This window comes from Ovis canadensis, chromosome 3 (genome assembly GCF_042477335.2).
Source record: "Ovis canadensis isolate MfBH-ARS-UI-01 breed Bighorn chromosome 3, ARS-UI_OviCan_v2, whole genome shotgun sequence".
NCBI lineage: Eukaryota > Metazoa > Chordata > Mammalia > Artiodactyla > Bovidae > Ovis > Ovis canadensis.
In genome coordinates, this window is record NC_091247.1 from 131,481,651 (window position 1) to 131,503,405 (window position 21,755).

The following is a 21,755-nucleotide window of genomic DNA, read 5'->3' on the forward strand; positions in this document are numbered from 1 at the left end:
GCTAAAAAATTCATTAGCTTGAGCTATCTGGTTTTCTTCAACAGTGATCTTTTAATGTTCTGACTACCTAGTTTGTACTTGTTTTATTTGCAAAACTTATATTTGTCCTGGCTCCTGTCTTACCTGTTTAGAAAAAGTCCCTTAGAGTTATCTGAGAGGCTGTATATCGGACTTAAGTCTTCCATAAGCGCACTGAGTAAAATCTTCTCAACTTTTAGGTTGAGCATTTTTTTTTGGATACTTATCTGTTGAGCTCCTCCTATGAACTGTGCTAGTTTGAGAATCTAAAGATGCCGACCGTGCTTACTCTTTGAAGAGGTCAATTCACAGTGGAAGAGGCAGAACTGGGGCGGTGTTGCAATCTTGTTTTACCAGGGCTAGGCAGGGAGTGAATGGAGGGTTACTATTTCACATAGGCTGATTAGGAAGGGCACCTGTGAAAAGGCAACAGGTGAGCTGCGCTGGAATGTTATGAGGGATGCCTGGGGACAGGGCTCCAGGCAGAGGAAATGGCAAGGCCAGTGCTCTCAGGGGGGAGCTTCTACAAGGGAAGCAAAGAAGCCATTGTGACCAAGGGCAGTAAGTGTGGCTCCCAAGGGGAAGAGGAGGTCTAAACTGAAGGGGTGGGGAGCATATCACCACTGTCAAACCTTGGGCTTCTACTCCAAGATGGGAGGCCCTGAAGGGTTTGGAGCCGAAAGAGGCACATGTTTGAACTCCGTCTTTTCAAGAACCACTCTGGCCTGCTGTCCAAAGGTGATGGTGGAGACAGTTAAGAGGTACTGCAGTCATTTCGGGAAGAGACAATGGTGGCCTGTTTTGGTGGCTGATGGAGGGGTGAGAAATGATCCGGTCTCTCATATCCTCTCATAAGATTTGCTGAAGGAATGGGAGTGGGGTGTAGGATCAAGGATTCAAGGATAACTCCAACCTGACTGCCTTGAAGGAGCGTTGGAGGTCCAGAGACTAGGGGAGAGGAGCTGGCTGGTGGTTGAGGGTACAGTAGGGACTGGCTTTGAGCACTTTCAGACACGGCCAGCCAGGTCTTCCAAGTGGAGATGTTGCTCACGCAGCAAATAGGCAGCTAGGACAAATGTGAGGCTGGAATCCGAAGGAAAGAATCCTCAAAAGCATAAACAAAGGTGTGGGGGAGGGAAGGAGGGTTATAAAATATCCCTCCTGAAAAAGTTTTAAGGCTTTCAAACTTCTGTCATCACTGTTTTTATATCACTTATAATAAAGGTCTATGGCCATAAAAGTGTGTGGCAACACCATGTTGCAGGAAGCGGTTACAGCTGGTCAATAGTTTCTAAACTGTCGGCCTGAGGCCAATAGCACCAAATCTCCTGTGAGCTTGTTAGAGATGCAAATTAGTGGCCCTGCCAGACCAGACCTAGTGAATCATAAGCCCGGGGAAAAGCACCGGAACTGTTTTGACAAGTTCTCTAAGAGGTTGTTATGAAGGTTAAAGTTAAGTGAGCTGGATAAGAAATTTTAGTATTATTTCTAGATTTTAATCATTTAAAAAGAAACAACTTTTTTTTTAAAGGTAAAATATCTTTATTGTTTGAAGAATAAAAAAGTAAACAAAAATTGGTATGACATTTCATTTCTTAGTCTTCTCAACAAGGTTATAAAAAATACAATGCCACTTAGTCTTATAAACTCTTGAAACGGTCTAGAAGTTCCTACTTAGTATTGTATAAAAAGGCACTTAAAACACCCTGGATGATAAAACAAAACCACCTCATAAATACAATTGAAATCACTTTGAGATATTTCTCAATATAGACCCATACGTAAATAGGACTTTTTTCTTTTCCAGAACATAGTATCTTCCCCAGGGTATGCCTGCAGGCATCATGAATGTGGACTGTCTTCTCCCACCTTCTGTTTTTGATATAGGTTAACAGAAATGCAAGCTAAATCTTTTTTTTTTTTCCAATTTAATCTCTTGTTTTGTTTAAGATAAAATTCTTAAATTATAACCAAGATCTTTTAGAATGTTTTACTCATTTTCATTTTGTTTCAAATCACAATTAAAAGAAAGAGGTAGACAACGATGCAAATAAATGTTCTTTTAAAGTCCTTATATCCAGGTACCAAAATCACCCTGAACATTCCTGAAGCATGTGAACACACATGGGTGATTATTTTTAAGTGTTGCTGTTGCATGGTTCTGGGTTTTGAGGATTCTGCACTAATTTAACCTTCATAAACTGATATCACAGATTTGGATATAACCAAACACATTCAGTGCCTTCATCTACGGAGGAAGATATGTGCACTTCACATATTTCTAACTCTTCATTTTTTTTCAGGTTGGTCAAAGAATAAGCAATGTATGCCGTAAATTAAATCAAAATCCCTGCCATATGTCCTGTATGTGCTGTTGCTAATTAAAATAAGAGTATTCTTGCTGTGGAAATTCTGTGGTTTGAGAGTCTGTGAGATCATCTTTTCATCACATGGCATAGGTAAGAAAGAGTAAATTTTTTAAACTGAGAAATACAAGTCAGATCATTAATTCATTCTCTGCACATACAATGCTATTTTAGAGGTAAGTGAATTATTTCACCCTCAGGGTACTGTTCACTAAAGAAGTACACTAATTGTTGAAGGAATTGCCTGGACATGGTCAATTTGAAATAACAATGAAATCCAAAGATTTGGTTATTTTCCTGGCAGGATCTGAACTATTAACTAACATTTAAAAAATAATATGGGGGGGAAATATAGAGCCACTTGAATGCTTATCACTTTATTAGTGGAACCATAAATAGTAATGATTTGAATTAGTCCTAGACATTGATTAGTATGTTTAAACTGGTCCTTAATTATGCCTTTTCTGCCTTTTGTTCTGTTGCTCACCCTTTTAAGAAATGCCATGCCAATTCGCACATGGTTGCGTTGCATGAAGCAGCTGGTACTGCCTTCCTGAGTATATGTACATGTGTTCATTTCTCATGCCTCTGCTCATACTTTTCTGTTCAAATTTTCTGTTGGATTGCACTGAAAAGCTTTTGCTGATTTTCAAGGCAGTCTTTCAGCTTATCCTCTGTCAAAGTCAGTCGCTGCTCCAAGATTGAAACAGTCTGCAAAAAAAGGAGGACAGAGTCATCAGGGCCTGGTGACCTGGTGGTGAGAATGATGGTGATAATCCCTGCACTGATCTTTTTCAGAACTGTAATGCCTACCCTCTTGCCAGGAGGTTGGCTCAGAGATGAGCTCCGGAACTTGCTCTGTTTCTGCACCCCATCACAGGGCAAAGCACTGCTAAGCCGTTTGAGGAAAAGGGAAAAAGAGGAAGCATTTAAGGAAAAAGGAATAAATGACAGTCTCTATGGACAATTCTAAAGTCTGATCTTCTGAAGCATCGATGCCAGAGAAGAGGCCACATGAGGCTGTTAAATAGTGTCCCAGGTAATGTGGAACGTGGGAGGTGGGACGGAATGCCACATGCCCCACGACTACTTAAATGGCGTCCCTGGCCATTCTGCCACAATCAATCCATATGGGCCATATCTATACCACCCTAGACAGCTGGATACCTAGCTTACCTTGAAAATATAATGACTGCCACTCATTTCTGCACCCAGAAGATGACAACAGCACCTCACAGAGTTGGTAGGAAGACTGAATGAAATCAGGCATGTAAAATGCTTAAGCTAGTGCCTGGCACAACAGGACTTTATGAATCTTAGCTATTCTAACTCCTTCGGCTAGTGAGTGAGTATATGACTATACACACACACACGACTACTTTTAAATTGTGATTATCGATTACTTTGCTTCAGTTTTTTTTTTTTTAACTTCACTATAAACTGGATTCAGGAAATTGCACACTAAAAAGTATCAATGAATTCTCATGAGAAAAACAGCCTTGTGACCAGCACCAGGTCAAGAACTAGTCCCTCGCATGCACCGTCCCCCGTAATAGCCACTATCCTGACCACTGTAATAATAATCTGCATGTTTTTATGGTTTTATCTTTCAAGTATGCATCCCTAGAAACTACAACTTTATCTTATCCATTTAATCTGCAGATTCCCCACTTCCTTGCTTTATTTTCTTTAGAATTTGTCTATATACAGGCTCAGGCCATCTGACCTGTAGATTCCCTACCAGACTGGATTTCAGGGACTGTGTGCTCCAGATACAGTTAAATCTGTTCTATTACTCTCTGTATTTTATATAAATTGGAAACGGGATCCAAAGGCTTGATAAGACTCAGGCTAGATCCCTCAGTAAGTCTATTCTTTCTTTAGAGGGCAATGACATTCTATTTCCATTTATTAGTTGGGACGGTTTACAAAATACACTTCTCATATATTATTTGGTTCCGTTCATACAGGAAAAGCAGCATAAATGCATGGTTACTTTAGTGAATAAGTTTCAAGATGATGAATTGATTCCCTATCAGTTTGTGACAGTAATCAGTTGTTCTTTTTTTTTTCTTCTATTATTTAATAGTTTTTTTCCTCTCATATTCCATACTATAGATCATGACTTGTTATGATTGGCCTGGAAAACAGGCCAATCAAAATTAAAGCTGGCATGAGGTTGAGAGAAAAACTGCCTTTTAAAGGCAAGAGATGTCTGATAAACACAAAGTCACCTCCAGCGCAATACTGCAATACTGTTAATGATCAAAATTAACAGCAATGCTCATAATACTTTCTAATATTTCTTGGGTGCCTACTATGCTCCAAGCTTTTTGCCTGATATTTGCATAATTATCACAATGCAAAAAGCAAAACCTTTTGATATGTATATTATCAACATCTATAACACTGGTTAACTCCAGTTACCTACTGTCTGAAAAATTATAATGAGAAAGTGATATTGTTGGGTTGGCCCAAATGCTCGTTTGAGTTTTTCTGTAACATCTTATAACTTATAGAAAAGCCTGAACGTTTTGGCCAACCCAAAACAATCTGTACTGAATTATAAACATTGCCACAGGGTTAGAAGATATTCAGTCATCTGTAATTGAAGTGAATCAGAATGTGTTTATTTCACTTGATTCGCCCACAGATTCACACTGTTCCCATTTTGCAAGTGTGCTGTGCCTGCTTTTCACTTCTTTCGTATTTGAAGGGTAGTCAGTCCTTCAAAGTTAAAAAAAAGTAGAGACTTTCAATAAAGTTTAAAGTGATCCATTTAACCTTGAATCAGGGAAAAAGGTGAAACGGGTCACGAAGCTGATAGAGCAGAGGATGGAAAGACCCTCAAGAGGACCTGCCACTCAGTGTGACAGTGCACATGAGGAGCCAGGGCCCTGGGAAACAGGCCCATCAAAACTAAGGCTGGCAGGAGGTTGAGAGAAAAACTGCATTTTAAAGGCGAGAGACGTCTGATAAACACAAAGTCACCTCCAGCACAAGACTGCAAAGCAACAATTGGTGATTTTCCTATGATTTTTCACTGAACAAATCTTATGACTCCAAGGTCTCACAAGACTTGTTCCCACAACCTGTCATGACCCATATCCATGTCCCTTAACTACAGGGTTCGGAGATGTTATCTAAAGGGTGAAATTTTTAATTACTGGCTCTAAACCCAGAAGGGAACGTTAAAAGACCCATGCCAAGGCCTTGAATTCTCTGGAGATGAGAACTGGACATCTGGACGATTCTTAATAGCCTGGGAGATTATAATGTACAGCCAGGGTTAATTGTACATTAACTTCTATGCAAGAGCTATTTCAACTCAAAATATTTATTCTGGAAAAGTAATCGACATCTGTAGTTCATGCCATAGCTTCTTTCTGTATAACTTGGGACAGCATCTGCTCTGACAAATATTAGTGTCCTCATCCTATTTATCAAAGAATGATAAGACTTATTCAAAAGAAACACCAAGGAAAGCTGGAAGGACAACCTTTGATGTATCCATTTTAATACATTGCTTCCATTAAATGACATCTGAATTTCCTGACCAAGAGTTGGAAGACCTTTGGCATGTTAAGATTCATAGTATTCCTTCTTGGCAAAGGTAAACTGGCATTCAGTAAAGCAATTATCCTTCAATAAAAAAATAAATTTAAAAAATTGCTTAAATGTAATTGAAAGGGATTAAGCCATTACATCTTTCCTTTTCACTGTAAAATTATTCATTACAAGCATGACTATATAATGAAATTTAATAAAAGAATGTATACAGTCTGGTAAAAAAAAAAAAAAGAATGCTGAAAGTCATCCTGTGCAGTAAAAAATAAATTACAATTTAGCATCAATTAAAAAAAAAAAACCAGACTGGGTAATATTCTAAAAGGGGAATGTGAAAACCTCATCTCCAGAACAGAGTGTCCCGTAAGAAGCTTTGAAATGAGGGAAGTTATACATTGGACAGAGGGAATTATGTGAAAACTAAAAGCATTGCCAATATTTCATTCTAAGTGAAATGATTAATCCCAATACATTTTTTCTTTTGGCCTTAAATATTTCTTTGATAATATCCAAGATCTGAATACACTGTATCAGAAAATTCTTAGGGCAAAACATTGCTGTTCAGAATCAAATTTCTAGCATGAAGTACCACAACAGTTCTCCACTGTCTCCTCCCCTCCCTTCTGGTCCTCAGATGCCAGATACAGGAAGGTGTGTGTATGCACACACGTTCACATACACATGGGCTCAGACCTTGCCTCCACAGGACCTAGAGCATCTCAGCAGAGCATGTGCTGCTCTGTTAACTACCACCTTTGAGCTTGCTAAGAAAGAAAGTATCCCCCGCTGCTCTGCCAGCTCTGCAGCCTGCTGTAACCAGGATTTTGTACATCCTACCTCTAAGTGTGAAGCATGCCAACCCACCTGTGTCAAAACATTGAGCTGTTCCATAATATGCTCTAACGCGTCGGTCACAGCAAGTGGTATGCTTCTTTGACTCTCAGAAGGGAGGTCGCTTATGTCTTCTGTTTTCTTTTTCAAGACTGTAGGTGGACATTCTGATGCCATTAAAGAAGGATTCAAGAAATATCCGCAGATCTCTTCACCCGTGTCTGGTAGAGTTCTAACAGTTGTTTCTGTTGTCTTTGACACCACAGAAAAGATGGGAAGAGTTATATTTTCCAAACTTTAAAAATTATATATAAAATATATATACAGTTTCAATACTCCTCTTTTAAAAGCCCAACTTGCATTTAATTTTCATCTTCAACTACTGCAAATTACAAGAGGAAAAAAAGGCTAAAACAGAGAATGGAGGAAATTCACAATTCTCCTTGATTTTTTTTCAGCGAAATATAGTTTGTATGTTGTATGTATCTGTCTGAAGGATGAGGTGTTATACATTTAAACAGGTTGTTAAATGCTGATTCTTGATTTTAAAAGTCACGTCAATTAAGATGACTGTTATTTGACTTCTGAGGGGAGGAGACAAGATGGCAGCCTAGGACTTGGGCTTGAGTCCTCTTGTGAAACACCAAAATTACAACCAACTGCTGAAGAACCATTGACAAAAAAGACTGAAACCTATCAGAAGATATTCTACACTCAAAGATGAAAAGGAAGACACAGCAAGGTGGTAGGAGGGGTGCTTTCCCAAAATAATAAAGTCCCATAACCACTGGGTGGGTAATAATTAAATAATTAAACCACAGAGGTATTCCCACAGGAGGGAGAGTGCTGAGCCTCACTTGAGGTTCCCGAACCTGGGGGTCTGGCATCCAGGAGGAGGAGCCTCTGACTTTGAAGAGCTTAAGTACAGGAGCTCCACAGGACTGGGTGAAACAGAGACTCCACTCTTGGAGGGCGCCCATAAGATTTCAAATGCACTGCAAGCCAGGGTAAGGTAGTGACCCCACAGGAGCCTGGGCCACGCTGCCTAAGGGTCTTGGAGGGTCTCCTGGGGAGGTGGGGCTGTGGCTCATTGTGGGGTCAAGGACACTAATGGCAGAGATACTGGGGAATATTCACTGACAGGAGCTCTCCTTGAGGTTGCCACTTTCACACTGAGAACACAGCCAACAGGCTCCAGTGTTGGAACACCTCATGACAAACAACAACAAGGTGGGAACGCCTTGGGAACACCTCCCAATGGAGGGAGCCCCACCCATCAGCAGACACACTGCCTAAAGTTGTCCTGAACGTACAGCCACCTCTAAACACACACCATGCCACAGCCCTCCCACTGGGAAACCTGCACAAAGCTCTCAGACCAGACACACCCAGCAGGAGGTAGACACCAGAAGCAAGAGGAACTACAATCTTTCAGTCTATGAAACAGAAATTGCAATCATAGAGAGTTAGACAAAGTAAGATGACGGAGAAATATGTTCCAGACGAAGGAACAAAATAAAACCCCATAAGAACAATTAACACAGAGGGGAGATAGGCAAACTACCTAAAAAAGAACTCAGAATAATGAGAGTAAAGATGATCCATGATATCAGAAAAATGGGGGGGCAGGCCAAGAAGATACAAGAAAATATAAAGAGCAAGAAAATATAAACAACAAACCGTTGAACTATACAATAACTGAAATGAAAAATACACTACATGGAATCAATGGCACAATAAATGAAGCAAAAGAAGAAATAAGTGAGCTGAAAGACAGATGGGTGGAAACACTGCCATGGAACAGGATAAAGAATGAAAAGAAATGAGGACACTCTCAGAACCTCTGGAACAACATTAAGTGCACCAACATTCCCCTTATAGGGGTCCTAGAAGAAGAGAGAAAGGGTCTGAAAATATTTGAAGAGATAATAGGCAAAAACTTAACTAACTTGGGAACGGAAACAGTCACACAAGTTCAGGAAGTGCAGAGAGTCCCATATATTAATAGATAAACCCAAGGAGGAACACACCAAGACTAAGACATATTAATTAAACTGACAAAAATACAATTGACACCACAGAAATACAAAGAACCATAAGAGACTTCTACAAACAACTATATGCCAATACAGTGGACAACCTAGAAGAAATGGACAAATTCTTAGAAAGGTACAATCTTCCAAGACTGAATTAGGAAGAAACAGAAAGTACGAACTGACAAATCACAAGTACTGAAAGTGAAACTATGATTTTAAAAATTCCTAACTAAAGTCCAGGACCAGACGGCATCATAGCTAAAGTCTATCGAATATTTGGAAAACAGGAAACATCTATCCCTCTGAAACTATTCCAAAAAACTGCAAAAGAAGAAACACTCCCACACTTATTCTATGAGGCCACAATCACCCTGATTCCAAAACCAGACAAACTGTTGAAGTGGAAGTCGCTCAGTCATGTCCGACTCTTTGCGACCCCGTGGAATTCTCCTGGCCAGAACACTGGAGTGGGTAGCTGTTCTCTTCTCCAGGGGATCTTCCCAACCCAGTGACTGAACCCAGGTCTCCCTCATTGCAGGCAGATTCTTTAGCATCTGAGCCACCAGGGAAGCAAAACCAGACAAAGATACCACAAATGAAGAGAATTACAGGGCAATATCACTGAACACAGATGCAAAAATTCTCAACAAAATGATAGCAAAGCAAATCCAATGATACGTTTAAAGGATCATCTACCATGATCAAGTGGGCTTTACCCTAGGGATGCAAGGACTTTTCCATGTCCGCAAGTCAATCAGTGTGATATACCACATTAACAAATTGAATAATAAAAAACCACACAATCCTCTCAATAGATGTAGAAAAAGCTTTTGCCAAAACCCAACATCCATTAATGATTAAAAAACAACAACAACAACTCTCCAGGATGTGGTCATAGAAGGAACCTACCTCAACATATTAAAGGCCATATATGGCAAACCTACAACTGACATCATACTCAATGGTGAAAAACTGAAAGCATTTCCTCTAAAATCAAGAACAAGATGCAGATGTCCACTCTTGCCACTTTTATTCAACATAGTTTTGGAAGATCTAGCCATGCCAATCAGGGAAGAAAAAGAAATAAAAGGAATCTAAATTAGAAAAGAAATAAAACAGTCATAGTTTGCAGGTGATATGATACTATGTGTGAAGTGTTAAGACATTCAGTCATGTCTGACTCTTTGCGACCTCACAGGCTGTAGCCCACCAGGCTCCTTTGTCCATGGGATTCTCCAGGCAAGAATACTGGAGTGGGTAGCCATTCCCTTCTCCAGGGGATCTTCTCAACCCAGGGATTGAACCCGGGTCTCCTGCATTGCAGGAAGATTCTTTACTGTCTGAGCTACCAGGGAAGACCAACATGATTCTATACGTCGATAATCCTCAAGATGCTACCGGAAACCTACTAGAGTTCATTAGTGAATTTGGTAAAGTTTCAGGATAAAAACTTAACATACAGATATCTCTTCCCTGTCTATACACTAACAAACAAGGAAAGATCAGAAAGAGAAATTAAGGAAACAATCCCATTTACCATTACTTCAAAAAGAATAAAATGCCTAGGAATAAACCTACCTAATGAGGCAATTAAAAGACGCTTACTCCTTGGAAGGAAAGTTATGACCAACCTAGATAGCATACTGAAAAGCAGAGACATTACTTTGCCAACAAAGGTCCATCTAGTCAAAGTTGTGGTTTTTCCTGTGGTCATGTATGGATGTGAGAGTTGGACTGTGAAGAAGGGTGAGCGCCGAAGAATTGATGCTTTTGAACTGTGGTGTTGGAGAAGACTCTTAAGAGTCCCTTGGACTGCAAGGAGATCAACCCTGGGATCTCTTTGGAAGGAATGATGCTAAAGCTGAAACTCTAGTACTTTGGCCACCTCATGCAAAGAGTTGACTCATTGGAAAAGACTCTGATGCTGGGAGGGATTGGGGGCAGGAGGAGAAGGGACGACAGAGGATGAGATGGATGGATGGCATCACTGACTCAATGGATGTGAGTCCGAGTGAACTCTGGGAGTTGGTGATGGACAGGGAGGCCTGGAGTGCTGTGATTCATGGGGTCGCAAAGAGTCGGACACGACTGAGCGACTGAACTGAACTGAACTGAATGAGGCAAAAGACCTGTACCATACTCTGAAAACTTTAGGATGCTGATAAAAGAAATTGAAGATGACAGAAACAGATGAAGAGATATCTTTTCATATCTTTTTTTAGATGAATTAATATTGTTAAAATGGACATACTACCCAAAGGAATCTACAGATTTAATATAATCCCTATGAAACTACCAATGGCATTTTTCACAGAATTAGAACAAAAAAATTTTTAATTTGTATGGAAACACATAAGACTCTGAATAGCAAAAGCAATCTTGGGAAAGAAAAATGGAGCTGGAGGAATCAGGCTCCCTGACTTCAGATCACACCAAAAAGCTACAGTAATCAAGACAGTATGGTACTGGCACAGACACAGAAATATAGATCAATGGAACAGGACAGATGCCCAGATATAAACGTATAACCTATGGTCAGTTAATCTATGACAAAGAAGGCAAGAATATACAATGGAGAAAAGACAGTCTCTTCAATAAGCTGGGGAACTGGATAGCTACAAGGGAAAGAATGAAATTAGAACGTTTCTAACACCATACACTCTCATAAGTCTTTGTGCCATCAGTAGAGCACTTATCACTTCTTGTTCTATTTGTGTTTTCGTGTCTATATTCCCTAGCAGATTATAAGGGTCACTCTCTAGGAGACATAACTGCGTCATTTTTCTTCCTAAGGTGCCTAGCATAGAGTATGAGACACAGACTGGGCTCAACATTTGTTAAACTAAATTCAACTGACTGTCCTACATCTGATGAGCCATCAACAAAATGTAAATATTAATAATTTGACAGTATTTAGAGAGAAGTAAAAAAAAGTTAAGATAATACCATTCTCTACTAAAAATTAGTCTTAAACGCCTCCTAAATGTACAGTCTCTTCCCAGGTGGCACAGTTGGTAAAGAATCCACCTGCCAGTGCAAGAGATACAAGAGATGTGGGTTTGATCCCTGGGTCTGGAAGATCTGCTGGAGAAGGAAATAGCAACCCACTCCAGTATTCTTGCCTGGAAAATTCCATGGACACAGGAGCTTGGTGGGCTACAGTTCATGGGGTCATTAGCAGTCAGACATGAGCACGCACGCACGCACGCACACACACACGCACACACACACACACACACAGGCACAATGAGGCAGCAATATAAGCATTCATCACTTACCTGAAAATCACTGCTTGATTTTTATCCCCTAAAAGTATATCTGATGGTTTCTGGTGATATAGCATAAGGATTTTCTGACAAGCATGAACGCAAAAGGAGGCACTTCACATGTAAAGTGAAAGTGAAAGTTGCTCAGTCATGTCTGACTCTTTGTAACCCCACGGACTATACAGTCCATGGAATTCTCTAGGCCAGAATACTGGAGTGGGTAGCCTTTCCCTTCTCCAGGGGATCTTCCCAACACAGGGATTGAACCCAAGTCTCCCCCATTGCAGGCAGATTCTTTTCCCCTGCGCCACCTGGGAAACCCTAAAATAAGTCAGTTTGGGCTTAATATTAACATTTCTAGTTTTGCTTTAATTCTGTAAGTAGAAAATAAAACAAAGCGAGAACAGTCTATCTAAAAGTGGTCTTGACCCCTCCAGCTAAAGTAAGTTTCCCATCATTGAAGGTTCAAAAATAGACTTGGGATGGTCACTTGTCAGGGATATTGTGAGAAATATACAAACATCAGATCAGGAAATTCAAACTGAATGCCCTTTAAAAGTCCTTTCCATTCCTGACATTCTGAGAGTTTTTAAGTCACTACACACACACTACTCTCTCTCTTATAAAATGCCTGCCTGAAATAGACTAGGATAACAAAAAATATCTTTTGCCTAGACAAAAATAAAAGCAAAGACTACTTTTCAAAGAAAGAATGGATCATTTATTTTCAATGAGAACATTCAGAATCAAGATTAGAAACTCCAATTATCTTTATATGGTATCTAAAACAATGAAGATATACCATTTATTCAAATAAGATTGTTTTATTTTAGCACGTATGGGTCTGGAAAATTCTAGACGCCAGAGATATTAGGAACTAGATATAGGAGTATATTAGGAATTAGATATAGGAGTATATTAGTTTCCTACCATGACTTAGATTACTCACAAGTTTAGTGGCTTAAAACAACACAGATTTACTCTCTTAAAGTTCTGAAGGTCCAGATCGATTTTATGGGGCTAAAGTCAAGGTGTCAGCAGAGTTCCCCCCAGAGTTCCTTCTGGTGGTTCTGGGGGCAATCTATCCTTGCCCTTTCCAGCTCCTTGAGGATGCTGCCACTTGTAGCTCTAGGCTCCATCACTCTGACCTCCACTTCTCTACTTCCCATGCCTCCCTCTTCACCCTCTAAGGACCATTGTGATTGCACTGGACCATAATCTGGGATAATCTCCCCATCCCAAGATCCTTAACTTGATCATATTTGCAAAGCCCCTTTGCCATGTGCATGCCTACTTGGATGCTCAGCGGCTTCAGTTGTGTCTGACTCTTAGCGGCCCTGTGGGCCATAGGCCGCCAGGTTCCTCTGTCCATGGGATTCTCCACACAAGAATACTGGAGTGGTTGCCATGCCCTCCTCCAGGGGATCTTCCCTACCCAGTGATCGAACTGGCATCTCTTCTGTCTCCTGAATTGGCAGGTAGGTTCTTTACCACTAGCGCCACCTGGGAAGCCATGTAAAGAAACACATTGACAGATGCTGGGGACGAGGACATGGACATCTTTCTGGACCATTACTCTGCCTAATACAAGAAGTGAATAAACAAAAGAGACCCTGTTGACATGGAGTTATATTCCAGTGGGTAAATATATAGATATGTGATGTAATCTCAGGTAGTAACAAGGGTTATAAAGAAACATAAAGCTGGGTAAGGTGTTACATTATGATTTAGCTCCACTGATGATACATTTTTTAATGGGAAGAAAGGTAGAGAATAAATTTGGGGCATGTTAAGTTTGAGATGCTTATGTGATTTCCAAAGGGAAAAGTCATGGATATAACTGGAAATACATGAATCTAGATTTCTGTGGAGAGCCTGGGGCTAGAGATATAAATTTGGAAATTATCAAAATATATATGGGCTTCCCAGGTGGTGCTAGTCATAAAGAATCTGCCTACAATACGGGAGACCCAGGTTTGATCCCTGGGCCAGGAAGATTCCTTGAAGAAAGGAAGAGCAACCCACTCCAGTATTCTTGCCTGGGAAATCCCATGGACAGAGGAGACTGGCAGGCTACTGTCGATGGGGCTGCAAAGAGTCAGACACAACTGAAGTGGCTTAGCACGCAGCATAGAACATATATATATTTACCAGTTTTTACAATGGATATAAATGAACAGCCAGGTGAAGAGGTACATAAGGCAAGGTCTGGAAGGGTACCACTTGCAGAAGCTTCTGTTCCCTTGGAGTTGGGGTGTGAGGCATGTAACTCTTTATAGCAATGAGTCTAAGAACCAAACAGAATAACTGCAAAGACTTTAGAAGGCAGGAAGAAAGGAGCAGGAAAGGAGACTCGCGGCTCATGTAGAAGGAGAGGTGCTGGACTAGAAGCCAAGTGAGGAGAAGGGAGTGGTCACCAAGACCAAGTCCTGTAGAAAGACTGATGTGGCTGAGCCACCAGAAGCTGGACAGGAGTGGAACGGTGGGGGCAAAGGCTGAACTGGGGTGAATTCTGAAAAGTGGAAAAGGAAAATGAAAGCAGGAAGACTGAATGTGTGCCTTTCTTTTAAGGAGTTTTGCCAAAAAGGAGAGCAATGCGATGGGACTTGGAAACAGATGAGGGGTCAAATGAAGTTTTCCTTTTGAAAGATGAGAACTACATTACAGGCGTGTGCTGATGAAAAAGATCAAACGGAAAGAGAGCACGGATGTCCCAGGACAGGGAGGGTTAGGGTTAGGGTTAGGCAGTACTGACAGCTCCTGGAGTTTCGTATGAATACATTTAAGGGGAAGGCAGTCAGCGTGGCTGGCTAGTCAAGTTCAGTTGCTTGGGTGTACAGAGTTGGCAGAAAAATTTAATCAGGCTGAAGTTTTTTGGGGTGACTACAATGGAGAGAGAAAGGGGGCAAGGGCGTGGCTATGATGATGACTATGGAATCTAAGCCCACAAAGAAGAGATGTGCACACAGACACAGAACGTGAGCAATGAAAAGGCAGAGGCTCGGTGGATTGGAGCTCCTTCTGGGGCTGATGAATTATCAAACCTGGAAGACTAGAGGAAGTGGTGGCCAGTGAGTGGGAGGCTTTACACCGAGTTTACCATCAATACAAAGGATTCAGATGGTTACTGAGTTCATCTGAGAATCCTGACCAGCAGAGGACGGATGTATTTCAGAAGTGAGTCAGAGTGTTGCTCTGCCTTTGGTTCTTGCCTTGAGGTCAAAAGCCAGTGTTAACCAAGGTGTGGATGGGTCAATCAGAGAAACGGAACACAGAGTTATGGAGTCACCCGTATGGGCTTGTCACAGGGCCACAACACAGGCAGGATTCGTTCTCGGCTTCTAACACTCTTAGGAAGAAAAGGCTGTTCATCCTGAAAGAGAAAACCACATCTATTTCATATCTGCACAGTGTATTGTACATCCTTGTAAGAACATACTTATCTGATCCAGTCAGATTGATTTAAAAATATTTCTAGGATAGGATCAGAGAATGTCATGTGAAATTTGTGTCTCCCAGACTAAATTCGCTGAGCTGAGAAAGCCTTCTGTTTATCCCTTGGGAAAAATCATACATCTTTTTTTCCTCAAAGGGAGAAAAAAGAGGCTTTGGGGATAATGTTTTACTGAGGGCTTTGATTTCTCTTCTTCAAACCAAATTGGAAAATTTTATTTTTGTCAGAAGACTTGAAAAACACCCCTGCCTCAATGCAGCTATCAACTAGAATATCTGAATGATTAATTCAGTGCCCTTGGAAATGACTGCCAAGGCCATAAATCTGTCTGTCTTTGTTTTTAATCTTTACTATCATCTCCAGAGAAGCTTATTAGTTTTGAAGCCATGAATAGGTAGGATAGAGGTAGGAAAAATAAATCTGTGCAAAAATATCCTTCCATGTTTCATGATTAGGCAAACATAAGCTATGAATCCCTTAAAGGAATATTTGTCTTCAAATGCCCTATGCTGAGTCTCAAATCGTGCACTGTATCAGATAAATCTTAATTAATGATAAAGCACTACCCAGAATTATCTAGGGGAAGTGGAGAAAGAGAGCAGGTAGTCCATGAACTAAAATTAGTACTCTCCCTTCTGAGTTAATATAAAACTAAAAATGCTATTCCCAGTATTCTAGATGAATATAAAACTAATAAAACTTTCTGTAAATTCCAAAGAGAAAACACATAGTTATTACATTTCTTGTAAATCCTGCTGTTATACCCCAAAGGCCTACAGAGTAAGGAATTTATTCTTATTATCTCTTTCCTATAGAATCAACAAGAACATTTTATGCAAACTGCTGAAATGACTAGGGTAGAAATCAACCATTATTTACAGCAATACCTCACTCTGTTCAAAAAAGGTGTGTGTGCGCGTGAATCTAAATTCTGAGGCAGGTAGTAGCTTATCCTGTACAGTGATGTACTGCTTTAAAAGATGTTTTACATTCAAGTAAAGATCACACCTTGCAAAAACTGAAGTTTGATTTGGAAGACCACACTTGGTTTAGTTGCACTCACATCATGTCTCAAAAAAAACCAAAAAACAACCCATCTGTTCATCTTTCAGAAAGCTGCCCCTTCCCTGTATGCACATCAACCATCCAGTGAAATTAATATAGGCATGAATAAGAGATGTACCTTCACTGCAACACTAACATTTCTGAATGAATCTGGAATCCTTCTCTTTTCATCTCATAATAACTGATGTTTTTAAGTTCCAATTTTGCTCTTAAAATTCAATGAAAATACCAAGTGAAGTCGAGTCAAAAAGAGAAAGACAAACACCATGATATCACTTATATGTGAAATCTAAAATATGACATGAAAGAACTTATCTGTGAAACAGACTCACAAACATTGAGAACAGCCTTGTGGTTGTCAAGAAGGTGGGGGAGGAATGGCTCAGGAGTTTGTGATCAGCAGAAACAAACTCATATATGGAATGGATACACAAGGTCCTACTGGATACCACAGGGAACTATACTCAGTGTCCTATGATAAACCGTAATGGAAACCAACAGGAAAAGGAATGCATATATATGTATAGCTGAATCACTGTGCTGCACAGCACAGATTACCATACACTGTAAATCAGTTGTAATCAACTTTTAAAGAAATTCAGTGAAAAGGTGTGAGAATAATAAAGCCACCCTCTCCCCCACCTTAAGAAATAAAGTCTATTCTACCTCTCCCTCTTAAAGGATGCCACCATCTCGAATATGGTGTCTGTCACCCCAAGCTATGTCCCTTTGCTTTTATCACATAAGCTGACATCCCTAAATAGCAGTATTACTTTTACATGTATTCAAGTTCACATAAAAAGTATTGTTATTAGGTCCCTTTAGTAGTTTCTGTTAACCAATATTGTTGGATTTGCTACAGATAAGTCTGCTTCACTTATTTTCACTGCCAAATAGCATTCCACTGGTGGATTATTCCATAATTTATGTATCCTTTGTACTGGTAACTAGCATTGAATTCCATAGTAAGCACTCTTATAAATGTGCCTAGTACACAGGAAGGTGAGTTTCTCTAGAGTCATAGTTTTACCGGATATTCTCCCAAATGGTGGGATCTACCTACTGTTCCCTGAGCAGAAGAAAATCTCCCCCTTTTCTACAAAGTCAAAAATATTTGATAGACATTTTAAATTTTAACAAAATAATGGACAGGAAATGATTTCCCAAAGTTTTAATTTTACTGTGCATTTCTTTGATTACCGATGACTTGAGCATATTTTACGTGTATATTGATCATTCTTCTGCAAATTGCCTATTTAAGTCTTCTGTCCACTGTTTAGTTGGTCTACTTCTCTTTTTTCTAATTAATATTTAAGAGTGCCTCATATAGAGAACTGCAAATCAGAACTACAGTGAGGTACCACTTCACGCTGGTCAGAACGGCCATCATTTAAAAAAAAAAATAGAATTACCATGTAACATGGCAATCCCACTCCTGGGCATATATCCAGACAAAACTACTATAATTCAAAAAGATACATGCACACTTATGTTCATAGCAGCACGATTCACAACAGCTAAGACAAGGAGGCAACCTAAAGGTCCTTTCACAGATGAATGGATACATCAGATGTGGTACATACACACAGTGCTATTCAGTCATAAAAGAGAATGACACCATGCCTTTTGCAGCAATATGGATGTGACTAAAGAATATCATACTAAGTCAGTCAGAAAGAGAAAGACAAACACACGATATCACTTACATGTGGAATCTGAAACACGACACAGATGAACCTGTCTATGAATCAGAAACAGAATTAGGAACAGAGAGAATAGACGTCATAACTGAATCACTCTGCTATACAGCAGTAATTAACACGACATTTTACTTCAGCTATATGTTGGTAAAATAAACAAAAAAGTGTTCCTGATATACTATGGATGTCAATACTTTGTTTATATGTGTAACACATCCCGTACTCTGTGGATTTGGTTCACTTTTATGGGATATTTTTTTTACAGATGTTTTTGCTTTAAATGTAGTCAAATTTATTAAACTTTTCCTTTTATGATTTGTACATTTTATATTTTGCTTAAGTAATCCTTGCCTACCCAAAATACAAATATGTTCCTCTGTTTTTTTTTAGAAGTGTTGAGGTACAGTTTTTCACACTTAAGGCTTTAACCCATCTGCTATTAATTTTGTTTGTGGTTAAAAGTAAGAACATAATTTTATTTTTTTCCAAATAGCTAGCCGTCCCAGCAACATTTATTGAACAGTCGATTTAGTGGCTACCTCATCTTCATGGGTCCACAGAGTCAGGCCTTTCATATACCAACCATCTGCATTTGTGTGGTTCTGTCTATGTGTTCTCCACTGTGGACTCTTTGTCTCACCCTGTAACAATACCGTGTGTGTGTGTGTGTGTGTGTGTGTGTGTTAGTCGCTCAGTTATGTCCCACTTTGCAACCCTGTGGACTGGAGCCCATGAGGCTCCTCTGTCCAAAAAATTCTCCATGCAAGGATACTGGAATGGATAGCCATTCCCTTCTACAGGTGAATCTTCCTGACCCAGGGATCAAACCTGGGTCTCCTGCATCACAGGCAGATTCTTAACCACCTGAGCCACCAGGGAAGCTCTTTCCTAGAGCTTAATGAGTCTCCAGCTTTCAAAGAGCTTCAAAATTGCCCTCGGTATTTTTGGTCCTTTGCTCTTCCATATATGCCATGAATCAACTTTCTGGTTTCATTACAAATCTTGTTGGGATGTTTATTGGAACTACCTTGAATTTGTAGATTTATTTGGGGAGATCACAATAAACTGTGGAAAATTCTGAGAGAGATGGGAATACCAGACCACCTGACCGGCCTCTTGAGAAATCTATATGCAGATCAGGAAGCAACAGTTAGAACTCGACACGGAACAACCGACTAGTTCCAAATAGGAAAAGGAGTACGTCAAGGCTGTATATTGTCACCCTGCTTATTTAACTTATATGCAGAGTATATCATGAGAAACGCTGGACTGGAAGAAACACAAGCTAGAATCAAGATTGCCGGGAGAAATATCAATAACCTCAGATATGCAGATAACATCACCCTTATGACAGAAAGTGAAGAGGAACTCAAAAGCCTCTTGATGAAAGTGAAAGAGGAGAGTGAAAAAGTTGGCTTAAAGCTCAACATTCAGAAAATGAAGATCATGGCATCCGGACCCATCACTTCATGGGAAATAGATGGGGAAACAGTGGAAACAGTGTCAGACTTTATTTTTGGGGGCTCCAAAATCACTGCAGATGGTGACTGCAGCCATGAAATTAAAAGACGCTTACTCCTTGGAAGAAAAGTTATGACCAACCTAGACAGCATATTCAAAAGCAGAGGCATTACTTTGCCAACTAAGGTCCATCTAGTCAAGGCTATGGTTTTTCCAGTCGTCAGGTATGGATGTGAGAGTTGGATTGTGAAGAAGGCTGAGCGCCGAAGAATTGACGCTTTTGAACTATGGTGTTGGAGAAGACTCTTGAGAGTCCCTTGGACTGCAAGGAGATCCAACCAGTCCATTCTGAAGATCAGCCCTGGGATTTCTTTAGAAGAAATGATGCTAAAGCTGAAGCTCCAGTACTTTGGCCACCTCATGCAAAGAGTAGACTCATTGGAAAAGACTTTGATGTTGGGAGGGATTGGGGGCAGGAGGAGAAGGGGAGGACCGAGGATGAGATGGCTGGATGGCATCACTGACTCGATGGACGTGAGTCTGAGTGAACTCCGGGAGTTGGTGATGGACAGGGAGGCCTGGCATGCTGCAGTTCATGGGGTCGCAAAGAGCTGAACACGACTGAGCGACTGAACTGGACTGAACTGAACTGAACAGACTGAACATCTTTATGCGGAAAAGGCAATGGCACCCCACTCCAGTACTCTTGCCTGGAAAATCCCATGGACGGAGGAGCCTAGTGGGCTGCAGTCCATGGGGTCGCTAAGAGTCAGACATGACTGAGCAACTTCACTTTCACTTCTCACTTTCATGCATTGGAGAAGGAAATGGCAACCCACTCCAGTGTTCTTGCCTGGAGAATCTCAGGGACGGGGGAGCCTGGTGGGCTACCGTCTATGGGGTCGCACAGAGTCAGACACAACTGAAGCGACTTAGCAGTAGCAACATCTTTATGACCTTGAGCCTCCCTATCTACAAATAAAATATTCCAAACACATGGCACATTTAATAAATTCATGTTATCCTCTTGTGGAGGCCACTCTAGTATTTTCTGTATCTTTTGAATTTTAGTATATGTGCTGCAAAAGCAAATACACCACCACCACTTTAGTATCATGGTAATATACACAGAGGACCAACCAAACTAACAAGCCAAATGTACTCCTCAAATAACTATCCTCATTGTTTTTGAAACATAAAATCACCACAGAATCAAAAGGATTACTTAGATTATTTAAATTTCTGAAAAATTATTTCCTGGGCTTGCTGACTCCCTGATATAAATAATGCCATCCCTTGACATTTTTTTACAAGCTTATCTACTATTCCTTAAAACTCTTCAAGTGCCAAGTTCAGGAGAAGTAAGCTGTGTGTAAAAAGTCATGTTTTAATTGTATACATAAAATAACTCATGTTTCATGCTTTGCTCACTTGAATACGACTAGCTTCCTCACTGTGTTTTAATACTATAAAGAAGCAATTTTAAGGCAGGAATTCATCCAATCATTTAACAAAGCTACATTCAGAAAACTGGCAAGCTTTACAGAACATCTTTTAGAGGGCAAATATTATATTTATTTATGGTTCTACTCACCAGCTAGCATAATGTGAACATTCTAGTATGATTAATGACAACTGTGATTGTAACAGGAATGTATATTCACAGCTGGGTACTGAGAACCACTGTTTTATTTATTATTCATTATATCATTCAAAAAACAGAGTGAAAGCTTTCTATGTGATCTCGGTATACACAGTGCACTTTATATTAGTTGATTTTAATTTGCATTTGCAAATTAATGAAGTCATTTCTCATCTTTCCCAAATAGATGCAATTTGTCCCTGTTCTAAATCTCTATAAAAATTCAAATTTTGTTTCTTAAAGGCAATTGTCATCTTCCTTCCATTTCTGCTATTTGTAATACTGTGTAATTATCCATGCTAACATATAATATGGCACTATATGAGTGAGGCATCAAGTCACACAGACT

The 21,755-nt window shown here is 40.0% G+C and overlaps 1 protein-coding gene across 4 annotated transcripts in view; it reads right to left on the reverse strand.

Moving 5' to 3' along the window:
* Positions 1 to 1,536: 1,536 nt before the first annotated feature.
* The window catches only part of POC1B (POC1 centriolar protein B), a 106,540-nt gene continuing 86,321 nt past the window's right edge, over positions 1,537 to 21,755 (reverse strand). For 2 of the 4 annotated variants that reach the window (XM_069584164.1, XM_069584165.1), the window contains 3 exons: positions 15,374 to 15,457; positions 6,816 to 7,034; positions 1,537 to 3,095 (listed from right to left, as the gene is read on the reverse strand). In XM_069584164.1, coding sequence (XP_069440265.1) covers positions 2,991 to 3,095; positions 6,816 to 7,034; positions 15,374 to 15,457 — 408 coding nt within the window. In that variant the 3' untranslated portion in view covers positions 1,537 to 2,990. The remainder of the gene's footprint in view (positions 3,096 to 6,815; positions 7,035 to 15,373; positions 15,458 to 21,755) is intronic. The other 2 variants (XM_069584166.1, XM_069584168.1) reach the window with 1 other exon arrangement.